The 26930-nt window shown below is 47.9% G+C and overlaps 1 protein-coding gene and 1 non-coding gene across 2 annotated transcripts in view; both read right to left on the bottom strand.

The window, feature by feature from the left end:
- Positions 1–26930, bottom strand: part of gas2a (growth arrest-specific 2a) — a 55567-nt gene that overhangs the window by 15501 nt on the left and 13136 nt on the right. Inside the window, exons 3-6 of the mRNA XM_029751857.1 lie at positions 25864–26006; positions 8843–8984; positions 6041–6104; positions 3253–3433 (exon numbers count right to left, since the gene is read on the bottom strand). Coding sequence (XP_029607717.1) covers positions 3253–3433; positions 6041–6104; positions 8843–8984; positions 25864–26006 — 530 coding nt within the window. The remainder of the gene's footprint in view (positions 1–3252; positions 3434–6040; positions 6105–8842; positions 8985–25863; positions 26007–26930) is intronic.
- Positions 6777–6849, bottom strand: trnas-uga (transfer RNA serine (anticodon UGA)). Its single transcript has one exon. It is a non-coding gene; the product is annotated as a tRNA-Ser (tRNA).

Genomic DNA, 26930 nt, shown 5'->3' with positions numbered 1-26930 from the left:
AGCACCTTCTGGAACCCTGGGGAAACAGACAGCACCTTCTGAACCCTAGGGAAACAGACAGCACCTTCTGGAACCCTGGGGAAACAGACAGCACCTTCTGGAACCCTGGGGAAACAGACAGCACCTTCTGAACCCTTGGGGAAACAGACAGCACCTTCTGGAACCCTGGGGAAACAGACAGCACCTTCTGAACCCTTGGGAAACAGACAGCACCTTCTGGAACCCTGGGGAAACAGACAGCACCTTCTGGAACCCTGGGGAAACAGACAGCACCGTCTGAACCCTGGGGAAACAGACAGCACCTTCTGAACCCTTGGGGAAACAGACAGCACCTTCTGGAACCCTGGGGAAACAGACAGCACCTTCTGAACCCTAGGGAAACAGACAGCACATTCTGAACTCTTGGGGAAACAGACAGCACCTTCTGAACCCTGGGGAAACAGACAGCACCTTCTGGAACCCTGGGGAAACAGACAGCACCTTCTGAACCCTGGGGAAACAGACAGCACCTTCTGGAACCCTGGGGAAACAGACAGCACCTTCTGGAACCCTGGGGAAACAGACAGCACCTTCTGGAACCCTGGGGAAACAGACAGCACCTTCTGAACCCTGGGGAAACAGACAGCACCTTCTGGAACCCTGGGGAAACAGACAGCACCTTCTGAACCCTTGGGGAAACAGAGAGCACCTTCTGGAACCCTGGGGAAACAGACAGCACCTTCTAAACCCTTGGGGAAACAGACAGCACCTTCTGAACCCTGGGGAAACAGACAGCACCTTCTGAACCCGTGGGGAAACAGACAGCACCTTCTGGAACCCTGGGGAAACAGACAGCACCTTCTGGAACCCTGGGGAAACAGACAGCACCTTCTGAACCCTGGGGAAACAGACAGCACCTTCTGGAACCCTGGGGAAACAGACAGCACCTTCTGAACCCTTGGGGAAACAGACAGCACCTTCTGAACCCTTGGGGAAACAGAGAGCACCTTCTGAACCCTGGGGAAACAGACAGCACCTTCTGGAACCCTGGGGAAACAGACAGCACCTTCTGAACCCTAGGGAAACAGACAGCACATTCTGAACCCTTGGGGAAACAGACAGCACCTTCTGGAACCCTGGGGAAACAGACAGCACCTTCTGGAACCCTGGGGAAACAGACAGCACCTTCTGAACCCTTGGGGAAACAGACAGCACCTTCTGGAACCCTGGGGAAACAGACAGCACCTTCTGAACCCTTGGGGAAACAGACAGCACCGTCTGGAACCCTGGGGAAACAGACAGCACCTTCTGGAACCCTGGGGAAACAGACAGCACCTTCTGAACCCTTGGGAAACAGACAGCACCTTCTGGAACCCTGGGGAAACAGACAGCACCGTCTGAACCCTGGGGAAACAGACAGCACCTTCTGAACCCTTGGGGAAACAGACAGCACCTTCTGGAACCCTGGGGAAACAGACAGCACCTTCTGAACCCTAGGGAAACAGACAGCACATTCTGAACTCTTGGGGAAACAGACAGCACCTTCTGGAACCCTGGGGAAACAGACAGCACCTTCTGGAACCCTGGGGAAACAGACAGCACCTTCTGGAACCCTGGGGAAACAGACAGCACCTTCTGGAACCCTGGGGAAACAGACAGCACCTTCTGAACCCTTGGGGAAACAGAGAGCACCTTCTGAACCCTGGGGAAACAGACAGCACCTTCTGAACCCTGGGGAAACAGACAGCACATTCTGAACTCTTGGGGAAACAGACAGCACCTTCTGAACCCTTGGGGAAACAGACAGCACCTTCTGGAACCCTGGGGAAACAGACAGCACCTTCTGAACCCTAGGGAAACAGACAGCACATTCTGAACTCTTGGGGAAACAGACAGCACCTTCTGAACCCTTGGGGAAACAGACAGCACCTTCTGAACCCGTGGGGAAACAGACAGCACATTCTGAACTCTTGGGGAAACAGACAGCACCTTCTGAACCCTAGGGAAACAGACAGCACATTCTGAACTCTTGGGGAAACAGACAGCACCTTCTGAACCCTTGGGGAAACAGACAGCACCTTCTGGAACCCTGGGGAAACAGACAGCACCTTCTGAACCCTTGGGGAAACAGAGAGCACCTTCTGGAACCCTGGGGAAACAGACAGCACCTTCTGAACCCTTGGGGAAACAGACAGCACCTTCTGAACCCTTGGGGAAACAGACAGCACCTTCTGGAACCCTGGGGAAACAGACAGCACCTTCTGAACCCTTGGGGAAACAGACAGCACCTTCTGGAACCCTGGGGAAACAGACAGCACCTTCTGGAACCCTGGGGAAACAGAGAGCACCTTCTGGAACCCTGGGGAAACAGACAGAACCTTCTGGAACCCTTGGGGAAACAGAGAGCACCTTCTGGAACCCTGGGGAAACAGACAGCACCTTCTGGAACCCTGGGGAAACAGACAGCACCTTCTGGAACCCTGGGGAAACAGAGAGCACCTTCTGGAACCCTAGGGAAACAGACAGAACCTTCTCCTCCACACAGCAAGGCTGCCATGACTGCTGATACAGAGCAGTACCTCTCTATCCTCATCTTATGTAGGCCTGTTATCTGAAGGCCAGGTACTGTCAGCCTATAAACATGGCCCAGACTGCTATCTGAAGGCCAGGTACAGTCAGCGTGTAAACATGACCCAGACTGTTATCTGAAGGCCAGGTAGAGTCAGCGTGTAAACATGACCCAGACTGTTATCTGAAGGCCAGGTACAGTCAGTGTGTAAACATGACCCAGACTGCTATCTGAAGGCCAGGTACAGTCAGCCTGTTTAACGTGACCCAGACTTCCCAATATCGCCACAGCAAGCCTACACTGATATCCAAGGCTGTTCAGGTGTGATGATGGGCTGGTATTGAAGGATCTTGTCAGAAAATATCTGCTCCATGTACCAGTCATATGAACAGCCTACCTCCAGAATCAGCACCTCTCTCTGGCCTCCAACAACATTACCCATCATTCTAAACATAACCCTTAACCTTCTAGAAATAGCATTTCACCTTGTGGGGACTAACAAAATATCCCTAGTTGGTCAAGTGTCTTGTTTGTTTACTATTCTGGTGGAGATTTCTGTTATAGTTTATACACCAGATTAGTAGGGAGGTCAATAAGGGTCTAAAACCACCACAAATTACTGGTAATCCTCAGAAATTCCCAGAAATATCCATGGAAAAGTTCAGTATTTCTTGAAATTCAAGGAATTTTACCACCCAACTCACTGCATCATCCAACAGCTTCCCTGTGCTCTTCTGGCTAGATGACGAGCACTTGGTAGGAGAGGGGGATGGGGGGTTTGGAGAGGGGGATGGAGAGAGGGAGACAGGTGAAGGTAGAGGTGCTATCTCCTCCTGTTCTATCTCCTTCTCCAGCTTGATAAGCCCTGGAGGCTCCACGTTGTACCTAAAGAAAGAGACAATTGGAAAATCAGTTTACATTAAGGTATACATTACTTAAGGGATAAACAATGAGGGGCTACGGGTTCTATGGAAAATCATAAACAACATTGAAGGTGTGTTCCTCAGCAGAGAATAATAAACAACATGGAAGGTGTGTTCCCCAGCAGAGAATAATAAACAACATGGAAGGTGTATTCCACAACGCCTCAGCAGAGAATAATAAACAACATGGAAGGTGTGTTCCCCAGCAGAGAATAATAAACAACATGGAAGGTGTGTTCCCCAGCAGAGAATAATAAACAACATGGAAGGTGTGTTCCACAACGCCTCAGCAGAGAATAATAAACAACATGGAAGGTGTGTTCCCCAGCAGAGAATAATAAACAACATGGAAGGTGTGTTCCCCAGCAGAGAATAATAAACAACATGGAAGGTGTGTTCCTCAGCAGAGAATAATAAACAACATGGAAGGTGTGTTCCCCAGCAGAGAATAATAAACAACATGGAAGGTGTATTCCACAACGCCTCAGCAGAGAATAATAAACAACATGGAAGGTGTGTTCCTCAGCAGAGAATAATAAACAACATGGAAGGTGTGTTCCTCAGCAGAGAATAATAAACAACATGGAAGGTGTGTTCCACAACGCCTCAGCTGAGTGGAAATGACCTTTCACAGAGTTGCATTATTTTCCATCTCTTTTATACCATGGCTATAATTTAACACATTTTCCGCTAGAAATGTGTACAACAGCCACTGAAGTAGCTAACAAGTTAACTTGGATAGCTACAGTAGTTGCCGTGGTAACCAAACCATCAGTCCGAGCTTGCTATTACGAAAATCGAATACAACAATGCCAATAATATTTTCGATTTGACTTTTGCTTTTCAAAAGCAGCTCAAACATAGAACATTTAAGAACCATAGCCTTTTTAATTCTACCGTGAAAATATACTGTGTGTTATAGGAAAATTACGCTCTAGAATGCCCTTCGAGCCAATCAAAAACAAGTATTCAACTATGCAATGGTTTAAAGTGGCCTAGGGTGGTCTGGCAGTCAAAGCCACTGTCTTTTAGATCTATATACCACTGCAGCATGGGGTTGAATCTGGCCCACTGCCATTTCAGCACACAGATTATATATACCACTTCCATTTCAGCACACAGATTATATATACCACTGCAGCATGGGGTTGAATCTGGCCCACTGCCATTTCAGCACACAGATTATATATACCACTTCCATTTCAGCACACAGATTATATATACCACTGCAGCATGGGGTTGAATCTGGCCCACTGCCATTTCAGCACACAGATTATATATACCACTTCCATTTCAGCACACAGATTATATATACCACTGCAGCATGGGGTTGAATCTAGCCCACAGCCATTTCAGCACACAGATTATATATACCACTGCAGCATGGGGTTGAATCTGGCCCACTGCCATTTCAGCACACAGATTATATATACCACTGCAGCATGGGGTTGAATCTGGCCCACAGCCATTACAGCAGACAGATTATATATACCACTGCCATTTCAGCACACAGATTATATATACCACTGCAGCATGGGGTTGAATCTGGCCCACAGCCATTTCAGCACACAGATTATATATACCACTTCCATTTCAGCACACAGATTATATATACCACTGCAGCATGGGGTTGAATCTAGCCCACAGCCATTTCAGCACACAGATTATATATACCACTGCAGCATGGGGTTGAATCTGGCCCACTGCCATTTCAGCACACAGATTATATATACCACTGCAGCATGGGGTTGAATCTGGCCCACAGCCATTTCAGCACACAGATTATATATACCACTGCAGCATGGGGTTGAATCTGGCCCACTGCCATTTCAGCACACAGATTATATATACCACTGCAGCATGGGGTTGAATCTGGCCCACTGCCATTTCAGCACACAGATTATATATACCACTGCCATTTCAGCACACAGATTATATATACCACTGCAGCATGGGGTTGAATCTGGCCCACTGCCATTTCAGCACACAGATTTTATATACCACTGCCATTTCAGCACACAGATTATATATACCACTGCAGCATGGGGTTGAATCTGGCCCACTGCCATTTCAGCACACAGATTATATATACCACTGCAGCATGGGGTTGAATCTGGCCCACTGCCATTTCAGCACACAGATTATATATACCACTGCAGCATGGGGTTGAATCTGGCCCACTGCCATTTCAGCACACAGATTATATATACCACTGCAGCATGGGGTTGAATCTGGCCCACTGCCATTTCAGCACACAGATTATATATACCACTGCCATTTCAGCACACAGATTATATATACCACTGCCATTTCATCACTCTCTCAATCCAATTTATAAAAAATATATATTTTAGGAGTGGGACTGCCTCACTCCTTTAGATTTGATATTTTTACAGACTGAGGGATAATCGTTTCTGAGAGGATGTAATCAAAAGGATAATTTAACTTCTATTTAAATACACATGTATATAATATATAAACATACATACAAACTCAATTGATATTGAAGGCATTTTAATTGAATCATTTTTAATAAAAAAGGGAAAATCGCTCATCAATTCTTTCTTACCGAGATGCTATCCTTCCCAGCTGGAGGAGACACAGACACACTTCCCGTGGCTGTTTGTGCAGAACTAATAGGAGAAATCAACATAAATTAATTCATTAAGTGAATGATCTTCCTTGCAATACATCTCAATTGACCAGGTGGTAATATTATCTAATTGAAACTGTGTTAAAGTGGTTTAAAACTCCTATTCGCACATGCCAATGGGTATGAGAGGAAACGAGAAGTGATGTTTTGTTAAAGATTTTTAATATTGGTGTGGTAGCTTAAGATGAACATGAGTGTGGGGCTTAAAACAGCTACAGGAAATGTTTTTTTTGGGGGGCGGGGGGGGGAAGATCGACAAAACGGGAATTTCTAGACTAAAACTAGATTTCCACAAACACAGTGACAGACAGTGGGAGGATCGATGGGAATAATGACGTGTGACACAGCACACCATGCATCATGGCAGCAAAAGCTCTCCAAACCTGTTGTCGTACAGCTACACTGTGATGATGCACTATTCAATCCATCACAGGGAAAAGAAGGCCAGAAGGAGAAAGAACAGGACAGTTAGCTTAGCTACCCTGTTGTAACACACTGTGGTTGTGACCACACTAACTAGCCTTGGATGGACAACATTTACATTTTTACATTTTAGTCATTTAGCAGACGCTCTTATCCAGAGCGACTTACAGTAGTGAATACATACATTTCATTTCTAAACATCTTCTTTTTTTCATTTTTTTTTCTGTGCTGGCCCCCGTGGGAATCGAACCCACAACCCTGGCGTTTCAAACACCATGCTCTACCAACTGAGCTACAGGGAAGGACAATCAAGTTCTATTCCATTCTAGTCCTAAATGATCCAGGTTTTTTTTCTTCACTGAATAATAACATGTCTAGGAGCATAGCTGGCTGGGGTTGAAAACAGAGAGGAATAAACCAATCGTCAGCCAGAAAACCGACCAGGAGAGAGAAAAAAAACCTGAGAATCGTCTGCACCTCTACCGCTGACGTGGCCTACATCAATCAGGTTTAAAAGGCTAGGTATTCTCATGCATATTTCAAGACATGATCTGAGATCATCTTCACATTAAATTCAGACTTGTGTTCCAAATGGAACCCTATTCCCTATATAGGGCACTACTTTTGACAATGCCATAGGGCTCTGATTCAAAGCAGTGCACTATATAGGGAATAGGGTGCCATTTGGGACACAGACACATAATGCAGAACCTAGGCACTGACGTAGACTTTAACAGCATAGAAGAGAGCAACACGAAACTCCCTTCTGTACAACTGAGTGAAACTCATACTGAGTGAAACATTTACATAACATTCTCTCTCCAGCCAGCCAGCTAACTCCCCACTGTCTGTCTTCTCTTACTATGTGTTTCCTGGGACGTTCTGTACAGTGAACGACTGTTTAAAATACTCATTACAGTCCATATCAGTCATTTGGTAAGCCAAGGCAGTCACAGCAGTCTCAGGACAGTCTGCTGTCCAAGTGGGTATTGTGTGAAGTCAGGCTATTGTGGATGGAGTCTGTGGACAACAGAAGAGGAGCTTGTGTAGAGAGGGAGAGGAATGGAGAGGAGGGGATAGCTGGTCTCTGTCTGGGCTGTAAGTGATTTTGTTCGCTGGGGCAGGAGGACAGGACTGGGGAGAGAGTGGGACAGGGGTGGCGGGAGAGAGTCGGACAGGGGTGGGGAGAGAGGGGGACGGGTGGGAAGAGACAGGAGTGGGAGAGTGAGGGGGACAGGGGTGGTGGGAGAGAGGGAGACGGGGTGGAGAGAGGGAGGGGGACACGGGTGGAGAGAGGGAGGGGGACAGGGGTGGAGAGAGGGAGGGGGACACGGGTGGAGAGAGATGGGGACACGGGTGGAGAGAGATGGGGACACGGGTGGAGAGAGATGGGGACACGGGTGGAGAGAGATGGGGACATGGGTGGAGAGAGATGGGGACACGGGTGGAGAGAGATGAGGACAGGGGTGGAGAGAGGGAGGGGGACAGGGGTGGAGAGAGGGAGGGGGACAGGGGTGGAGAGAGATGGGGACACGGGTGGAGAGAGATGGGGACACGGGTGGAGAGAGATGGGGACACGGGTGGAGAGAGATGGGGACACGGGTGGAGAGAGAGGGGGACACGGGTGGAGAGAGGGAGGGGGACAGGGGTGGAGAGAGGGAGGGGGACACGGGTGGAGAGAGATGGGGACACGGGTGGAGAGAGATGGGGACACGGGTGGAGAGAGATGGGGACACGGGTGGAAAGAGATGGGGACACGGGTGGAGAGAGATGGGGACACGGGTGGAGAGAGATGGGGACACGGGTGGAGAGAGAGGGGGACACGGGTGGAGAGAGATGGGGACACGGGTGGAGAGAGATGAGGACACGGGTGGAGAGAGATGGGGACACGGGTGGAAAGAGATGGGGACACGGGTGGAGAGAGATGGGGACACGGGTGGAGAGAGATGGGGACACGGGTGGAGAGAGAGGGGGACACGGGTGGAGAGAGATGGGGACACGGGTGGAGAGAGATGGGGACACGGGTGGAGAGAGATGGGGACACGGGTGGAGAGAGATGGGGACACGGGTGGAGAGAGATGGGGAAACCTGACCGACTGTGATCAGAGGAAATGTACTCTTCTCGCCAGGGTTGAGGTTAATTTCATTTCACTTCAGTGAATTCAGGAAACGTTCAGATGCATTGTTCTAAAACCTAATGAGAGGCAACTGAGATCTGCGATTTGGTCAGTTGTCTTGTAGCTTGAAATAATCAATACAGAGCATTAAGGCAAATGGACATGCATCTGTACTCACCCAGTCCCTCAGACTCAAACAGGCAGGTCTCTCCCACCCCCACCTGACGACACCAGGTCAGGAAGTTAGCTGTGTTGTCCCTAGCAAAGAAGGAACCGGAGGGAGCACTGGCACGACACGGGATCCTCCAACACGGGATGGCCTGAGAGAGAGAGAGGTTAGGATTAGATGGAGAGAGGTTAGGATTAGAGGGAGAGAGGTTAGGATTAGAGGGAGAGAGGTTAGGATTAGAGGGAGAGAGGTTAGGATTAGGGGGAGAGAGGTTAGGATTAGATGGAGAGAGGTTAGGATTAGGGGGAGAGAGGTTAGGATTAGGGGGAGAGAGATAAGGATTAGAGGGAGAGAGGTTAGGATTAGGGGGAGAGAGGTTAGGATTAGGGGGAGAGAGATAAGGATTAGGGGGAGAGAGGTTAGGATTAGGGGGAGAGAGATAAGGATTAGAGGGAGAGAGGTTAGGATTAGATGGAGAGAGGTTAGGATTAGGGGGAGAGAGGTTAGGATTAGATGGAGAGAGGTTAGGATTAGAGGGAGAGAGGTTAGGATTAGAGGGCGAGAGGTTAGGATTAGAGGGAGCGAGGTTAGGATTAGATGGAGAGAGGTTAGGATTAGATGGAGAGAGGTTAGGATTAGAGGGAGAGAGGTTAGGATTAGATGGAGAGAGGTTAGGATTAGATGGAGAGAGGTTAGGATTAGATGGAGAGAGGTTAGGATTAGAGGGAGAGAGGTTAGGGAGAGAGGGAGAGAGGTTAGGATTAGATGGCGAGAGGTTAGGATTAGATGGAGAGAGGTTAGGATTAGAGGGAGAGAGGTTAGGATTAGAGGGTGAGAGGTTAGGATTAGATGGAGAGAGGTTAGGATTAGAGGGAGAGAGGTTAAGGTTAGAGGGAGAGAGGTTAGGGAGAGAGGTTAAGGTTACAAAACAAAAGTTTGTCAGGTCATCCACCACTTCATCCAGTGGTGCTGACTCTGTGTTTCTCAATGGGTGTGTGTCTTATGTTGGGAGAAAGACAGAAGATTAATTTCTGTTCCAACCAAGTACAGTTGAAGTCGGAAGTTTACATACACTTAAGTTGGAGTCATTAAAACTCGTTTTTCAACCACTCCACAAATGTATTCTTAACAAACTATAGTTTTGGAAAGCCGGTTAGAACATCTACTTTGTGCATGACGCAAGTAATTTTTCCAACAATTGTTTACAGACAGATTATTTCACTTATAATTCACCGTATCACAATTCCAGTGGGTCAAAAGTTTACATACACTAAGTTGACTGTGCCTTAAAACGGAATGGAAAATTCCAGAAAATTAGGTCATGGCTTTAGAATCTTCTGATAGGCTAATTGACATAATTTGAGTCAATTGGAGGGGTACCTGTGGATGTATTTCAAGGCCTACCTTCAAACTCAGTGCCTCTTTGCTTGACATCATGGGAAAATCAAAAGAAATCAGCCAAGACCTCAGAAAAACAATTGTAGACCTCCACAACTCTGGTTCATCATTGGGAGCAATTTCCAAATGCCTGAAGGTACCACGTTCATCTGTACAAACAATAGTACGCAAGTATAAACACCATGGGACCACGCAGCCGTCATACCGCTCAGGAAGGAGACGCGTTCTGTCTCCTAGAGATTTATGTACTTTGGTGCGAAAAGTGCAAATCAATCCCAGAACAACAGCAAAGGACCTTGTGAAGATGCTGGAGGAAACAGGAACAAAAGTATCTATATCCACAGTAAAACGAGTCCTATATCGACATAACCTGAAAGGCCGCTCAGCAAGGAAGAAGCCACTGCTCCAAAACCGCCATAAAAAAGCCAGACTACGGTTTGCAACTGCACATGGGAACAAAGATTGTACTTTTTGGAGAAATGTCCTCTGGTCTGATGAAACAAAAATACAACTGTTTGGCCATAATGACAATCGTTATGTTTGGAGGAAAAAGGGGAAGGCTTGCAAGCCGAAGAACACCATCCCAACCGTGAAGCACAGGGGTGGCAGCATCATGTTGTGGGGGTGCTTTGCTGCAGGAGGGACTGGTGCACTTCACAAAATAGATGGCATCATGAGGTAGGAAAGTTATGTAGATATATTGAAGCAACATCTCAAGACATCAGTCAGGAAGTTAAAGCTTGGTCGCAAATGGGTCTTCCAAATGCACAATGACCCCAAGCATACTTCCAAAGTTGTGGCAAAATGGCTTAAGGACAACAAAGTCAAGGTATTGGAGTGGTCATCACAAAGCCCTGACCTCAATCCCATATAAAATTTGTGGGCAGAACTGAAAAAGCGTATGCGAGCAAGGAGGCCTACAAACCTGACTCAGTTACACCAGCTCTGTCAGGAGGAATGGGCCAAAATTCACCCAATTTATTGTGGGAAGCTTGTGGAAGGCTACCGGAAACGTTTGACCCAAGTTAAACAATTTAAAGGCAATGCTACCAAATACTAATTGACTGTATGTAAACTTCTGACCCACTGGGAATGTGATGAAAGAAATAAAAGCTGAAATAAATCATTCTCTACTATTATTCTGACATTTCACATTCTTAAAATAAAGTGGTGATCCTAACTGACCTAAGACAGGGAATTTTTACTAGGATTAAATGTCAGGAATTGTGAAATACTGAGTTTAAATGTATTTGGCTAAGGTGTATGTTAACTTCAGCTGTATCTATTCTATCCTTAACAGAACGGCAAGGGTGTGTCATCCGTTATGATGTCATAGTGTAACGATCCTTCCCCAAATAATTATCTAAGAGATATCTTTATGTCTCTCTCTCTGCATCCCACCAGTCAAACAGACTGATCTAAGAGATATCTTTATGTCTCTCTCTCTGCATCCCACCAGTCAAACAGACTGATCTAAGAGATATCTGTATGTCTCTCTCTCTGCATCCCACCAGTCTGAATCAGACTGATCTAAGATATATCTTTATCTCTCTCTCTGCATCCCACCAGTCAAACAGACTGATCTAAGAGATATCTTTATCTCTCTCTCTCTCTGGATCCCACCAGTCTGAATCAGACTGATCTAAGAGATATCTGTCTCTCTCTCTCTGCATCCCACCAGTCTGAATCAGACTGATCTAAGATATATCTTTATCTCTCTCTCTGCATCCCACCAGTCAAACAGACTGATCTAAGAGATATCTTTATCTCTCTCTCTCTCTGGATCCCACCAGTCTGAATCAGACTGATCTAAGAGATATCTGTCTCTCTCTCTCTGCATCCCACCAGTCTGAATCAGACTGATCTAAGAGATATCTTTATCTCTCTCTCTCTCTGCATCCCACCAGTCAAACAGACTGATCTTAGAGATATCTGTATCTCTCGCTTTGCATCCCACCAGTCAGTCCACCACGCATAGACAATAACCTGGACAAGCGTTAAAATTTTCAGACAGTGACCACATAGCTAGATTTTCAGACAGTGACCACATAGCTAGATTTTCAGACAGTGACCACATAGCTAGATTTTCAGACAGTGACCACATAGCTAGATTTTCAGACAGTGACCACATAGCTAAACTTTCACACAGTGACCACATAGCTAGACGTTCAGACAGTGACCACATAGCTAGATTTTCAGACAGTGACCACATAGCTAGACTTTCAGACAGTGACCACATAGCTAGACTTTCAGACAGTGACCACATAGCTAGATTTTCAGACAGTGACCACATAGCTGGATTTTCAGACAGTGACCACATAGCTAGACTTTCAGACAGTGACCACATAGCTAAATGACATACTGCAGTCCCTCAGGCTCATCAGAATCTGATCGAGCTTCATTGCTCCTTTCAGAGAAAAGCCATTCCTTCTTAACTCAGTCTCAGTCCGAATATACCCCCTAGTATATCTGCCGTCTGCACCGATTTCAGATCTCTTCTCCATCTCTGGTTTCAGCTCTTGTTGTAGATGGTGGCTGGGAGGGAAACCGAGCAAGGGAGAGACGGATGGAGAGGCGGAGGGGAAGAGGGCAAGGCCACAACTCCACCAGGTCTGGTCTGGTAGAGAGGGGAGGAGGGGAGGATGGCTAGCCTACTACTATACCAGGTCTGGTCTGGTAGAGAGGGGTGGAGGGGAGGATGGCTAGCCTACTACTATACCAGGTCTGGTCTGGTAGAGAGGGGAGGAGGGGAGGATGGCTAGCCTACTACTATACCAGGTCTGGTCTGGTAGAGAGGGATGGAGGGGAAGAGGGCAAGGCCACAACTCCACCAGGTCTGGTCTGGTAGAGAGGGGTGGAGGGGAGGATGGCTAGCCTACTACTATACCAGGTCTGGTCTGGTAGAGAGGGGTGGAGGGGAGGATGGCTAGCCTACTACTATACCAGGTCTGGTCTGGTAGAGAGGGGTGGAGGGGAGGAGGGCTAGCCTACTACTATACCAGGTCTGGTCTGGTCTGGTAGAGAGGGGAGGAGGGGAGGAGGGCTAGCCTACTACTCCACCAGGTCTGGTCTGGTAGAGAGGGATGGAGGGGAGGAGGGCTAGCCTACTACTATACCAGGTCTGGTCTAGTCTGGTAGAGAGGGGAGGAGGGGAGGAGGGCTAGCCTACTACTCCACCAGGTCTGGTCTGGTAGAGAGGGATGGAGGGGAGGAGGGCTAGCCTACTACTCCACCAGGTCTGGTCTGGTCTGGTAGAGAGGGATGGAGGGGAGGAGGGCTAGCCTACTACTACACCAGGTCTGGTCTGTTAGAGAGGGGTGGAGGGGAGGAAGGCTAGCCTACTACTACACCAGGTCTGGTCTGTTAGAGAGGGATGGAGGGGAGGAGGGCTAGCCTACTACTACACCAGGTCTGGTCTGGTCTGGTAGAGAGGGGAGGAGGGGAGGAGGGGAGGAGGGCTAGCCTACAACTCCACCAGGTCTGGTCTGGTAGAGAGGGGTGGAGGGGAGGAGGGCTAGCCTACTACTCCATCAGGTCTGGTCTGGTAGAGAGGGATGGAGGGGAGGATGGCTAGCCTACTACTATACCAGGTCTGGTCTGGTAGAGAGGGATGGAGGGGAGGAGGGCTAGCCTACAACTCCACCAGGTCTGGTCTGGTAGAGAGGGGTGGAGGGGAGGAGGGCTAGCCTACTACTCCATCAGGTCTGGTCTGGTAGAGAGGGATGGAGGGGAGGAGGGCTAGCCTACTACTACACCGCGTCTGGTATGGTCTGATTTGAGGATCAAATGACACTGCAGGCTACATGCAGGCAGCAGCCCCCCACCAAACCTGGGTTCAAATACTATTTGGACATATTTCAAGTAGTATATTTGTGCTTGATTGAATTTGTCTGGCTTAATGGAATCAATGAAATAGTCCCAAAAGTGCAAACCTCATCCATCAGGGACTCCAGGAAGGCTAAAGCAAATGCTTAATGCTTATTTGAACAAAAACAAATAGTATTTGAACCCAGGTTTCAGGTCTCAACCCATCTCCTGTATCAACCTGCAGAACCCTCCTCTCCTCCTCTCCTGTAACTACCTGCAGAACCCTCCTCTCCTGTATCTACCTGCAGAACCCTCCTCTCCTCCTCTCCTGTATCTACCTGCAGAACCCTCCTCTCCTGTATCTACCTGCAGAACCCTCCTCTCCTCCTCTCCTGTATCTACCTGCAGAACCCTCTTCTCCTCATCTCCTGTATCTACCTGCAGAACCCTCCTCTCCTGTAACTACCTGCAGAACCCTCCTCTCCTGTATCTACCTGCAGAACCCTCCTCTCCTGTATCTACCTGCAGAACCCTCTTCTCCTCCTCTCCTGTAACCACCTGCAGAACCCTCCTCTCCTGTAACTACCTGCAGAACCCTCCTCTCCTGTAACTACCTGCAGAACCCTCCTCTCCTGTATCTACCTGCAGAACCCTCCTCTCCTCCTCTCCTGTAACTACCTGCAGAACCCTCCTCTCCTGTATCTACCTGCAGAACCCTCCTCTCCTGTATCAACCTGCAGAACCCTCCTCTCCTCCTCTCCTGTATCTACCTGCAGAACCCTCCTCTCCTGTATCTACCTGCAGAACCCTCCTCTCCTGTATCTACCTGCAGAACCCTCCTCTCCTGTATCTACCTGCAGAACCCTCCTCTCCTCCTCTCCTGTATCTACCTGCAGAACCCTCCTCTCCTGTATCTACCTGCAGAACCCTCCTCTCCTGTATCTACCTGCAGAACCCTCCTCTCCTCCTCTCCTGTAACTACCTGCAGAACCCTCCTCTCCTGTATCTACCTGCAGAACCCTCTTCTCCTCCTCTCCTGTAACTACCTGCAGAACCCTCCTCTCCTGTATCTACCTGCAGAACCCTCCTCTCCTGTATCTACCTGCAGAACCCTCCTCTCCTGTATCTACCTGCAGAACCCTCCTCTCCTCCTCTCCTGTATCTACCTACAGAACCCTCCTCTCCTGTAACCACCTGCAGAACCCTCCTCTCCTGTAACCACCTGCAGAACCCTCCTCTCCTGTATCTACCTACAGAACCCTCCTCTCCTGTAACCACCTGCAGAACCCTCCTCTCCTGTAACCACCTGCAGAACCCTCCTCTCCTGTATCTACCTGCAGAACCCTCCTCTCCTCCTCTCCTGTATCTACCTGCAGAACCCTCCTCTCCTGTATCTACCTGCAGAACCCTCCTCTCCTCCTCTCCTGTAACCACCTGCAGAACCCTCCTCTCCTCATCTCCTGTATCTACCTGCAGAACCCTCCTCTCCTGTAACTACCTGCAGAACCCTCCTCTCCTGTATCTACCTGCAGAACCCTCCTCTCCTGTATCTACCTGCAGAACCCTCTTCTCCTCCTCTCCTGTAACTACATGCAGAACCCTCCTCTCCTGTATCAACCTGCAGAACCCTCCTCTCCTCCTCTCCTGTATCTACCTGCAGAACCCTCCTCTCCTCCTCTCCTGTATCTACCTGCAGAACCCTCCTCTCCTCATCTCCTGTAACCACCTGCAGAACCCTCCTCTCCTCCTCTACTGTATCTACCTACAGAACCCTCCTCTCCTGTAACCACCTGCAGAACCCTCCTCTCCTGTAACCACCTGCAGAACCCTCCTCTCCTGTATCTACCTACAGAACCCTCCTCTCCTGTAACCACCTGCAGAACCCTCCTCTCCTGTAACCACCTGCAGAACCCTCCTCTCCTGTATCTACCTGCAGAACCCTCTTCTCCTGTATCTACCTGCAGAACCCTCCTCTCCTGTATCTACCTGCAGAACCCTCCTCTCCTGTATCTACCTGCAGAACCCTCCTCTCCTGTATCTACCTGCAGAACCCTCTTCTCCTGTATCTACCTGCAGAACCCTCCTCTCCTGTAACCACCTGCAGAACCCTCCTCTCCTGTAACCACCTGCAGAACCCTCCTCTCCTGTATCTACCTGCAGAACCCTCCTCTCCTGTAACCACCTGCAGAACCCTCCTCTCATGTAACCACCTGCAGAACCCTCCTCTCCTGTAACCAGCTGCAGAACCCTCCTCTCATGTAACCACCTGCAGAACCCTCCTCTCCTGTAACCACCTGCAGAACCCTCCTCTCCTGTATCTACCTGCAGAACCCTCCTCTCCTGTAACCACCTGCAGAACCCTCCTCTCATGTAACCACCTGCAGAACCCTCCTCTCCTGTAACCACCTGCAGAACCCTCCTCTCCTGTAACCACCTGCAGAACCCTCCTCTCCTGTATCTACCTGCAGAACCCTCCTCTCCTGTATCTACCTGCAGAACCCTCCTCTCCTGTAACTACCTGCAGAACCCTCCTCTCCTGTAACCACCTGCAGAACCCTCCTTTCCTGTAACCACCTGCAGAACCCTCCTCTCCTGTATCTACCTGCAGAACCCTCCTCTCCGGTTACCACCTGCAAAACCCTCCTCTCCTGTATCTACCTGCAGAACCCTCTTCTCCTGTATCTACCTGCAGAACCCTCCTCTCCTGTAACCACCTGCAGAACCCTCCTCTCATGTAACCACCTGCAGAACCCTCCTCGCCTGTCTGGTTGTAACCTGTATAGTTAGCGTCATGGGTGAAGGGAGATGGGAACCAATAATTCCAAGTCTAGAAAGCAAACATCTTGAAGTATTCTGCTAGGAAACAATAAAATAGTGACCACGAAGTCTATCGATCACTTCATTAATCGTTTATGAACTGCTTAAGTTGGTAAAACCATGGGGTTGACAGCCAATCAAATCAAAGTTGGTCGCGTACACAGATGTCATTGCAAGAGCAGCCCAATGCTAATGTTTCTAGCTCCAAGTGCAATTAAATAACCCCAAAATATTTATAAAAAAATATTGTAGTGCTAGACTACTGTACCTAATAAACTGTCCGGTGAGTACACTATATATACACACAAAAGTATGTGGACACCCCTTCAAATTAGTGGATTCGGCTTTTACAGCCCTACCCATTGCTGACAGGTGTATAAAATTGAGCACCACACAGCCATGCAATCTCCATAGACAAACATTGGCAGTAGAATGGCCTTACTGAAGAGCTCTGTGACTTTCAACGTGGCACCGTCATAGAATGCCACCTTTCTAACAAGTCAGTTCTTCAAATTTCTTCCCTGGTTAACTGTAAGGGCTGTTATTGTGAAGTGGAAACGTCTAGGAACAACAACGGCTGAGCCACAAAGTGGTAGGCCACACAAGCTCACAGAACGGAACCGCCGATCATCTGTCCTCAGTTGCAACACTCACTACCAAGTTCCAAACTGCCTCTGGAAGCAACGTCAGCACAAGAACTGTTCATCGGGATCTTCATTAAATGGGTTTCCATGGTTTCCATGGCCGAGCAGCCGCACATATGCATAAGATCACCATGCGCAATGCCAAGCGTCGGCTGGAGTGGTGTAAAGCTCGCCGCCATCTGGCGCAAAGGAAACGCATTCTCTGGAGTGATGAATCACGCTTCATCATCTGGCAGTCTGACGGATGAATCTGGGTTTGGCGTATGCCAGGAGAAAGCTACCTGCCCGAATGCATAGTGCAAGGTGTAAAGTTTGGTGGAGAAGGAATAATGGTCAGGGGCTGTTGTTCATGGTTCGGGCTAGGTTCCTTAGTTCCAGTGAAGGGAAATTTTAACGCTACAGCATACAATGACATTCTAGACGATTCTGGGCTTTCAACTTTGTGGCAACAGTTTGGGGAAGGCCCTTTCCTGTTTCAGAACAAAAGTGAGGTCCATACAGAAAGGGTTTGTCGAGATCAGTGTGGAAGATCTTGACAGGCCTGCACCGAGCCCTGACCTCAACCCCATCGAACACCTTTGGTATGAATTGGAACGCCAAATGCGAGCCAGGCCTAATTGCCCAACATCAGTGGCCGACCTCATTAACGCTCGTGGCTGAATGGAAGCAAGTCCCCGCAGCAATGTTCCAACATCTAGTGGAAAGCCTTCCCAGAAGAGTGGAGGCTGTTATAGCAGCAAAGGGGGGACCAACTCCATATTAATGCTTACGATTTTGGAATGAGATTTTCAACGAGCGGCTGTCCACATACTTTTGTTAATGTATTGCTCATGGCAGTTTATTTAGTACCGGCTCGGATCTCCCTTTGTCTCCAGAACGGAATTCTTTGGGCATAGATTGTACAAGGTACCTGAAATGTTTGCTGCTCAACTGGTATTACGGGACCTAACGTGTGCCAGGAAAAACATTCCCAACACCATTGTGTACCAGGTAGGATGGCTCCATGGACTCATGCTGCTTATGCCAAATCCTGACTCTGCCATCAGCATGACGTAACAGGAACTGGTATTCGTCAGACCAGGCAATGTTTTTCCACTCCTCATTTGTGCGGTGTTGGTGATGGCGTACCCACTGGAGCCACTTCTTCTTGTTTTTAGCTGATAGGAGTGAAACCCGTTGTGGTTGTCTGCTGTAATAGCCCATCCACGACAAGGACCGTCGAGTTGTGTGTTCTGAGATGCCGTTCCGCACACCACTGTTGTACCACTGTTTGTGGCATTCAGGCCAAAGAGTTCAATCTTGGTTTCATCAGACCAGATAATCTTGTTTCTCATGGTCTGAGTCCTTTAGGTGCCTTTTGGCAAACACCAAGCGGGCCGTTATGTGCCTTTTACTGAGGAGTGGCTTCCGTCTGGCCACTCTACCATAAATGCCTGATTGGTGGAGTGCTGCAGAGATGTTTGTCCTTCTGGAAGGTTCTCCCATCTCCACAGAGGAACTCTGGAGCTCTGTCAGAGTGACCATCGGGTTCTTGGTCACCTCCCTGACCAAGGACCTTCTCCCCCGATTTCTCAGTTTGGCCGGGCGGCCAGCTCTCTGTTTTTACAGAATCTGATCTGTTCGACTCGTTCAGTCAAAATAACTCATCTTTCGACTCATTCTGTTCATTTGAGTCAGTAATGCCAAGGGCACACAGGACTCCCTACCCATGAACGATGAACAAAGAAACTTGGAAGAAATCATGATTCTAAAAACCATCTAGTTCACCATTTGGGGGGCTTATCGGAGCTGTCAAGTGTGACTGAAACTTCTAAAACTGTGCTTCAAACAATGTACATTTGTGATTGCTAGGCATATATATAAGATTCTTTTTTGATACATTTTGAAAACGAGGTCTGGTTGCAGGCGCAACTGGACTAGATTAGATTGTGAACGACTCTTAGCGGAATGGGAGATTCCGGGAGATTTGCCCCAAATAGACCGAACTGCGAGAGCCATTCAAAATATTCGTTACCGAGTTTAAACGTTGAGCAGGAGGCAGCCGGTGTATATTTAAATTCTACAAAGCTATGTCTATCGATAACATTCAATAATCAATTGAATGCATTCATTCTTGCACCATGCGATCAATGATCAGTTTCAAACATGTATTTTTCCATTTCTCTGCGAGTAGACAGTTGCCACTGAAACGGAAGAGCGTGTATTAATCCTGCTGTAGATTTCATTGCGGCTGACAGGTCTGTTAATTGACTGAAGTATTGTGGAGAAATTGGCCACAGGTATATTAACAGTGCCATGTTCAATCTCTCATGAAATAACCTGCTTAGTAAGACCTGAGAGCAGGAAGAAAAAAAAGACATGGGAAAGGTAATAAGTCCTGAGAAGTAATACTGTAACAGTCTGCCTAACTGACTGACCATCTTTCAAGCCCAGTCTCTACAAACATGACCTATTGAGCTCAGAGATAAATATGGGTTCACTTTCCCCTTATCTTCTTTTAGGGAGAGTGAACAGGTTTCTAGGTCAGACAAGCTGAAACACCATACCACTTTCTCCAGAGTCTCAGTAGCTCGTTCTGCTCTTCTCCACATCCTGCCTCTCTCCGCTCAATTCATAAGGGCTTTATTTAGTTTCAGTTAAATTCAAAGGGGCTTTATTGGCATGGGGAAACATGTTTATATTGCCAAAAGAAGTGAAATAGATAAAACAAAAGTGAATTAAACTATCAAACAAAATTAACAGTAAGCTGCAGCTCTGTAACAGCCCCACACAAGCAGCTCTGTAACAGACCCACCATCCCCAGCTCTGTAACAGACCCACACCAGTCATTCTGTAACAGACCCACCATCCCCAGCTCTGTAACAGACCCACACCAGTCGTTCTGTAACAGACCCACCATCCCCAGCTCTGTAACAGACCCACACCAGCATCAGCTCTGTAACAGACCCACACCAGCATCAGGAGACCCACCATCAACAGCTCTGTAACAGACCCACACCAGCAGCTCTGTAACAGACCCACCATCCCCAGCTCTGTAACAGCCCCACACAAGCAGCTCTGTAACAGACCCACCATCCCCAGCTCTGTAACAGACCCACACCAGCATCAGCTCTGTAACATACCCACACCAGCATCAGGAGACCCACCATCCCCAGCTCTGTAACAGACCCACACCAGCATCAGCTCTGTAACAGACCCCTACCAGCATCAGGAGACCCACCATCAAAAGCTCTGTAACAGACCCACACCAGTATCAGGAGACCCACACCAGCAGCTCTGTAACAGACCCACACCAGCATCAGCTCTGTAACAGACCCACACCAGCATCAGGAGACCCACCATCCCCAGCTCTGTAACAGACCCACACCAGCATCAGGAGACCCACACCAGCAGCTCTGTAACAGACCCACACCAGCATCAGGAGACCCACACCAGCATCAGGAGACCCACACCAGCATCAGGAGACCCACACCAGCAGCTCTGTAACAGACCCACACCAGCATCAGGAGACCCACACCAGCAGCTCTGTAACAGACCCACACCAGCATCAGGAGACCCACACCAGCAGCTCTGTAACAGACCCACACCAGCATCAGCTCTGTAACAGACCCACACCAGCATCAGGAGACCCACCATCCCCAGCTCTGTAACAGACCCACACCAGCAGCTCTGTAACAGACGATACTTTTAGCCTGCCAGAAGTGCCAGAGGGTCAAGGTTTACACTCTTCTATTCCGTAGGGTTCCGCTGGTTCCATTGCGCCAGGCAAGCTCAATAAAGCACAGCAAAATGATTTCAAATACTATTTGAACCCAGTTCTGATAGCAGCAACACTCTGATGCCTCCAAGCAAACCCAGAGAAACTCTCGCTCAAAGCAAAACAAAAGAGCCGATTGGCCCCTCTTGGTCATTCCCTCAGTAAAATTATTACATTGCAATGCAACGCTCCAGCCCAGTGGTATAATTAAACAGCAATAGCACTTAGGGCCTGAAAGCATTAAAATTATTACCATATATATATATATATCAACTTTCTCAAAAACAGTTTCCCTTGTTTTTGACTTTGAAGCTAAATGCCCTCAAGAATCTATTCACATCCATAGTTTCTGTGGAACAACATTATAGTTAGTGATGCAGAATTGCTTTCAGAGATTTGACATTGACACTATGACCCGTTTTGTTGCCTTCTTCTCTCCCCAACCTATTTCTCGCTCTTTCTCTTCTCCATCCATCCATCCATCTCTCTCTCTCCCTCTCTCTCTCTCCAACCTATTTCTCCCTCTTTCTCTCCTCCATCCATCCCTCTCTGTCTCTCTCTCTCTCTCTCTCTCTCCAACCCATCTCTCTCTCTCTCTCTCCCCAACCAATTTCTCTCTCTCTTCCCCCCACAATCCCCCCCACAATCCCCCCCACAATCCCTCTCTATTTCTGATTTCTCGGCCGCATTCTAAAAATCGATGAGGTCCCAATGACACAGCCAGTCAGCATCACTGCTGAGGAAAACCAGGCTGAACTGGGGCCAGGCTGCTAACAGGCTTTTGATGGACAGAAGTGGAGAGGCATGAAGTAAGTAAGTAGGTAGGTAGGTAGGTAGCTAGGTAGCTAGGTAGCGTAACTGCTGACAAACCAGATCAGCAAACTAGATTTCAGGCATGATGTGTGGTGCACCAAAAGTGGGCCGTGGCACAAGATAATCAGAATATCATCTGTTAGCCCAGTGGTTAGAGTGTAGAGGCGGGAGGTAGCCTAGTGGTTAGAGTGTAGAGGAGGGAGGTAGCCTAGTGGTTAGAGTGTAGAGGAGGGAGGTAGCCTAGTGGTTAGAGTGTAGAGGAGGGAGGTAGCCTAGTGGTTAAAGTGTAGCCTAGTGGTTAGAGTGTAGAGGCGGGAGGTAGCCTAGTGGTTAGAGTGTAGAGGCAGGAGGTGGCCTAGTGGTTAGAGTGTAGAGGCGGGAGGTAGCCTAGTGGTTAGAGTGTAGAGGCGGGAGGTAGCCTAGTGGTTAGAGTGTAGAGGCGGGAGGTAGCCTAGTGGTTAGAGTGTAGAGGCGGCAGGTAGCCTAGTGGTTAGAGTGTAGGGGAGGCAGGTAGCCTAGTGGTTAGAGTGTAGAGGTGGCAGGTAGTCTAGTGGTTAGAGTGTAGAGGTGGCAGGGTAGCCTAGTGGTTAGAGTGTAGAGGTGGCAGGTAGCCTAGTGGTTAGAGTGTAGAGGTGGCAGGGTAGCCTAGTGGTTAGAGTGTAGAGGTGGCAGGTAGTCTAGTGGTTAGAGTGTAGAGGTGGCAGGTAGTCTAGTGGTTAGAGTGTAGAGGAGGGAGGTAGCCTAGTGGTTAAAGTGTAGCCTAGTGGTTAGAGTGTAGAGGCGGGAGGTAGCCTAGTGGTTAGAGTGTAGAGGCAGGAGGTGGCCTAGTGGTTAGAGTGTAGAGGCGGGAGGTAGCCTAGTGGTTAGAGTGTAGAGGCGGGAGGTAGCCTAGTGGTTAGAGTGTAGAGGCGGGAGGTAGCCTAGTGGTTAGAGTGTAGAGGAGGGAGGTAGCCTAGTGGTTAAAGTGTAGCCTAGTGGTTAGAGTGTAGAGGCGGGAGGTAGCCTAGTGGTTAGAGTGTAGAGGCAGGAGGTGGCCTAGTGGTTAGAGTGTAGAGGCGGGAGGTAGCCTAGTGGTTAGAGTGTAGAGGCAGGAGGTGGCCTAGTGGTTAGAGTGTAGAGGCGGGAGGTAGCCTAGTGGTTAGAGTGTAGAGGCGGGAGGTAGCCTAGTGGTTAGAGTGTAGAGGCGGGAGGTAGCCTAGTGGTTAGAGTGTAGAGGCGGCAGGTAGCCTAGTGGTTAGAGTGTAGGGGAGGCAGGTAGCCTAGTGGTTAGAGTGTAGAGGTGGCAGGTAGTCTAGTGGTTAGAGTGTAGAGGTGGCAGGGTAGCCTAGTGGTTAGAGTGTAGAGGTGGCAGGTAGCCTAGTGGTTAGAGTGTAGAGGTGGCAGGGTAGCCTAGTGGTTAGAGTGTAGAGGTGGCAGGTAGCCTAGTGGTTAGAGTGTAGAGGTGGCAGGTAGTCTAGTGGTTAGAGTGTAGAGATGGCAGGGTAGCCTAGTGGTTAGAGTGTAGAGGAGGGAGGTAGCCTAGTGGTTAGAGTGTTGGACTAGCAACCGAAAGGTTGCTGGATCAAATCCCTAAACTGACATGGTAAAAATCTGTCGTTCTGCCCCCCTGAACAAGGCAGTTAACCCACTGGTTCCCAGGATGGAGACGGGTACATTACTTTACAGTTGGGCTCACGGCCAAAACAAGCTAAAAATTCTCTTTAATTTACAAGGTAAACTTAGTGCTTGGTGTATTTAACATCAAGGATTCTATCAAAAGTGAACAACCCGTTTCTGTCATTAGACTGGTCGTATAAAACAGCACAGTCAGCGTTTAACAAGCTATACAGTACCTTCACATACAGTTTAACAAGCTATACAGTGTAACAAGCTATACAGTACATTCCCATACAGTGTAACAAGCTATACAGTACCTTCCCATACAGTGTAACAAGCTATACAGTACCTTCCCATACAGTGTAACAAGCTATACAGTACCTTCCCATACAGTGTAACAAGCTATACAGTACCTTCCCATACAGTTTAATAAGCTATACAGTACCTTCCCATACAGTGTAACAAGCTATACAGTACCTTCCCATACAGTTTAACAAGCTATACAGTACCTTCCCATACAGTGTAACAAGCTATACAGTACCTTCCCATACAGTGTAACAAGCTATACAGTACCTTCCCATACAGTGCTACTCACTCAAACATCGTGCACATGGCCTCTACTCAAATATGGGGCCGCCAGAGGGGGAAAGCTTGTACCAACAGCTCACTACAGCCATGGCATGACATGCCAAAGACCTTGCAGAAACAGACTTTGCTAGAATATCTTAGGAAATCCATTTTAAGAACACAAAATGCCTGGGAATCTGATGTCTTCAAGTCTCAATTTGGTGATTAGACTGTCTTAATATGAAAACATCAAAGCATTATACCATCCAATCAACAGATGCCTTCTTAACAAGAAGGAAGTCAGCTATCATTGAAGTAGGAATACTGATAACTTCAGTTTCTTTCAAATGCGGCATGTATGTAAGACCATCTGTCTAGCCACAGACTAATATTATGCCTGTTTTCAGATTCCTGTAGAACCATAAATAGGCTAAATTATAACACAATCCTAGAGGGGTGTGGGGGTGATTTTCTTCACCTCTAAAGTCAAATCCTGTCTGTCAATCTGGGGGAATTCAGAGGTTGTTTTAACAGCCAGAATACAGGGTTGGGTTGCGTTACTTGGCATTCCTAATATTCTTAGTCCTTGAGATGCCTAATGCTAAGTATTCTGAGTCATAATTCCATGGTTGCAGTAAGACCATGAGTTATTTACTAATTCAGTGGTAAGCATTCAATTCAAGGACAACAAAAACAACGAGACAAAATAATTCACATTTCCCAGATATACCTGAGAGGGTATTTTGCTGACAAGTCTTCGTTTTTTTTATGATTAGCACTGCATGGGGCAAAACTCGATCCTCAACAACAAAATCAGTCTGGTGATTACCTCCAGCCTAGCAGTTAGAGCGTTGGGCCAGTAACCGAAAGGTGGTTGGTTCAAATACCCGAACTGGCAAGGTGCCAATATTTTTTGTTTGTTGAATCAGTCGTTCTGCCCTTGATCAAGGCAGTTAACCCCCAACAACAACTGCTCCCCGGGCGCTGATGATATCGATTAAGGCAGCTCCCCGCACCTCTGTGATTCAGAGGGGTTGGGTTTAAATGCGGAAGACACATTTCGGTTTGAATGCATTCAGTTGTATTTTCTTTATTTAACCAGGTAGGCTAGTTGAGAACAAGTTCTCATTTACAATTGCGACCTGGCCAAGATAAAGCAAAACAGTTCGACACATACAACAACACAGAGTTACACATGGAAAAAACAAACATACAATCAATAATAATACAGTAGACTTTAACTGACAAGGTATCCTCCTTTCCCACAATGATCTTTAGTCTGGTCCCAGATCTGTCTTGTCATGGCAACCAACCAACCAACCAATCAACCACAGGAGTTGGTAATACAGCACAAACAGATCTGGGACCGTATTATAAAGGTTTCTCAGTAACAGTGCTGATCTAAGATCAGGTCCCCCTTGTCCATATCTATTCTCAGTAACAGTGCTGATCTCAGATCAGGTCCCCCTTGTCCATATCTATTCCTCATTATGATCTAAAAATGCTAAACTGATCCTAGATCAGCATTTTTTACTCTGAGATACTTTTTGAACACGGACCAACGGGAACCAGGCTATATGATCCCTGGCTTGGTTCTAGCTTTGCTGCGGTGAAGGTTTCTCAGGCAGTACCTTTCTGTGGCCAGCGTCAGGCACCTCTCCATGGTTCTGGGTTTGGTTCTGCTTGAACTTCTCCTGTAGCGTCTCAGCCAGCTGGCACAGCAGGAAGCCGTTGTCCAAACGCTCCATAAAGTTCTCTGCTGTGATCTCCAGACCTGGGGAGGAGAGGAGAGGAGGGCAACGGAGGGACGGGAAAGGACAAGGGAGAGGACAGGGGAGAGGAGAGGAGAAGAGGAGAATTTAACCTTTATTTAACGAGGCAAGAAGGGAGAGGACAGGGGAGAGGAGAAGATCAGGGGAAAGGAAAGGGAGGGGAGAGGAGAGGAGGAGAGGACAGGTGAAGAGGAGGATAGGGGAGAGGACAGGGGAAAGGACAGGACAGGGAGGGGAGGGGAGAGTACAGGGAGGGGAGATGACAGGGAGAGGAGAGGAGGAGAGGACAGGGAGGGGAGAGGAGGAGAGGACAGGAGAAGAGAAGAGGAGGATAGGGGAGAGGACAGGGGAGAGGACAGGACAGGGAAGGGAGAGGAGAGGAGAGGAGAGGGAGGAGAAAGGACAGAGAGGGGAGAGGACAGGGAGGGGAGTCCTGTTAGACAAAGAGACAGTATATCTGATGGTGATTCTATCATGTTGCATCATGACGCTAGTCTCATAACTTCTTGTTCTTCTGCTTAAAACTGTATGAAAGGATAGAAATTGATATAGAAAATAAAGTGAGTTAAGCCAACTGTGTAATATGTGTACTAAATTCAAAATATATGTACACTAAATTCTAAAGCCTGAATTCAATAAAAAAATACAGAGATAATTGAGAATCGCTGGTATGCCATGCAGTTAATATATTGGCCTATTAAATGAGGTCCTAATAGTTTATGGAGTTCTAATAGTAGCCTATAGTTCTTTGCTCTAATAGTAACCTATAGTTCTAATAGTAACCTATAGTTCAAACAGTAGCCCATAATTCTAATAGTAGCCTGTAGTTCTAATAATTAGAACTAGCCCATAGTTCTAATAGTAGCCCATAGTTCTAACAGTAGCCCATAGTTCTAACAGTAGCCTATAGTTCTAATAGTAGCCCA

Source organism: Salmo trutta, chromosome 4 (genome assembly GCF_901001165.1).
Source record: "Salmo trutta chromosome 4, fSalTru1.1, whole genome shotgun sequence".
Taxonomy (NCBI): Eukaryota; Metazoa; Chordata; class Actinopteri; order Salmoniformes; family Salmonidae; genus Salmo; species Salmo trutta.
The sequence above is the reverse complement of the archived record's forward strand: the minus strand, read 5'-3'. Positions and strand labels throughout refer to the sequence as shown.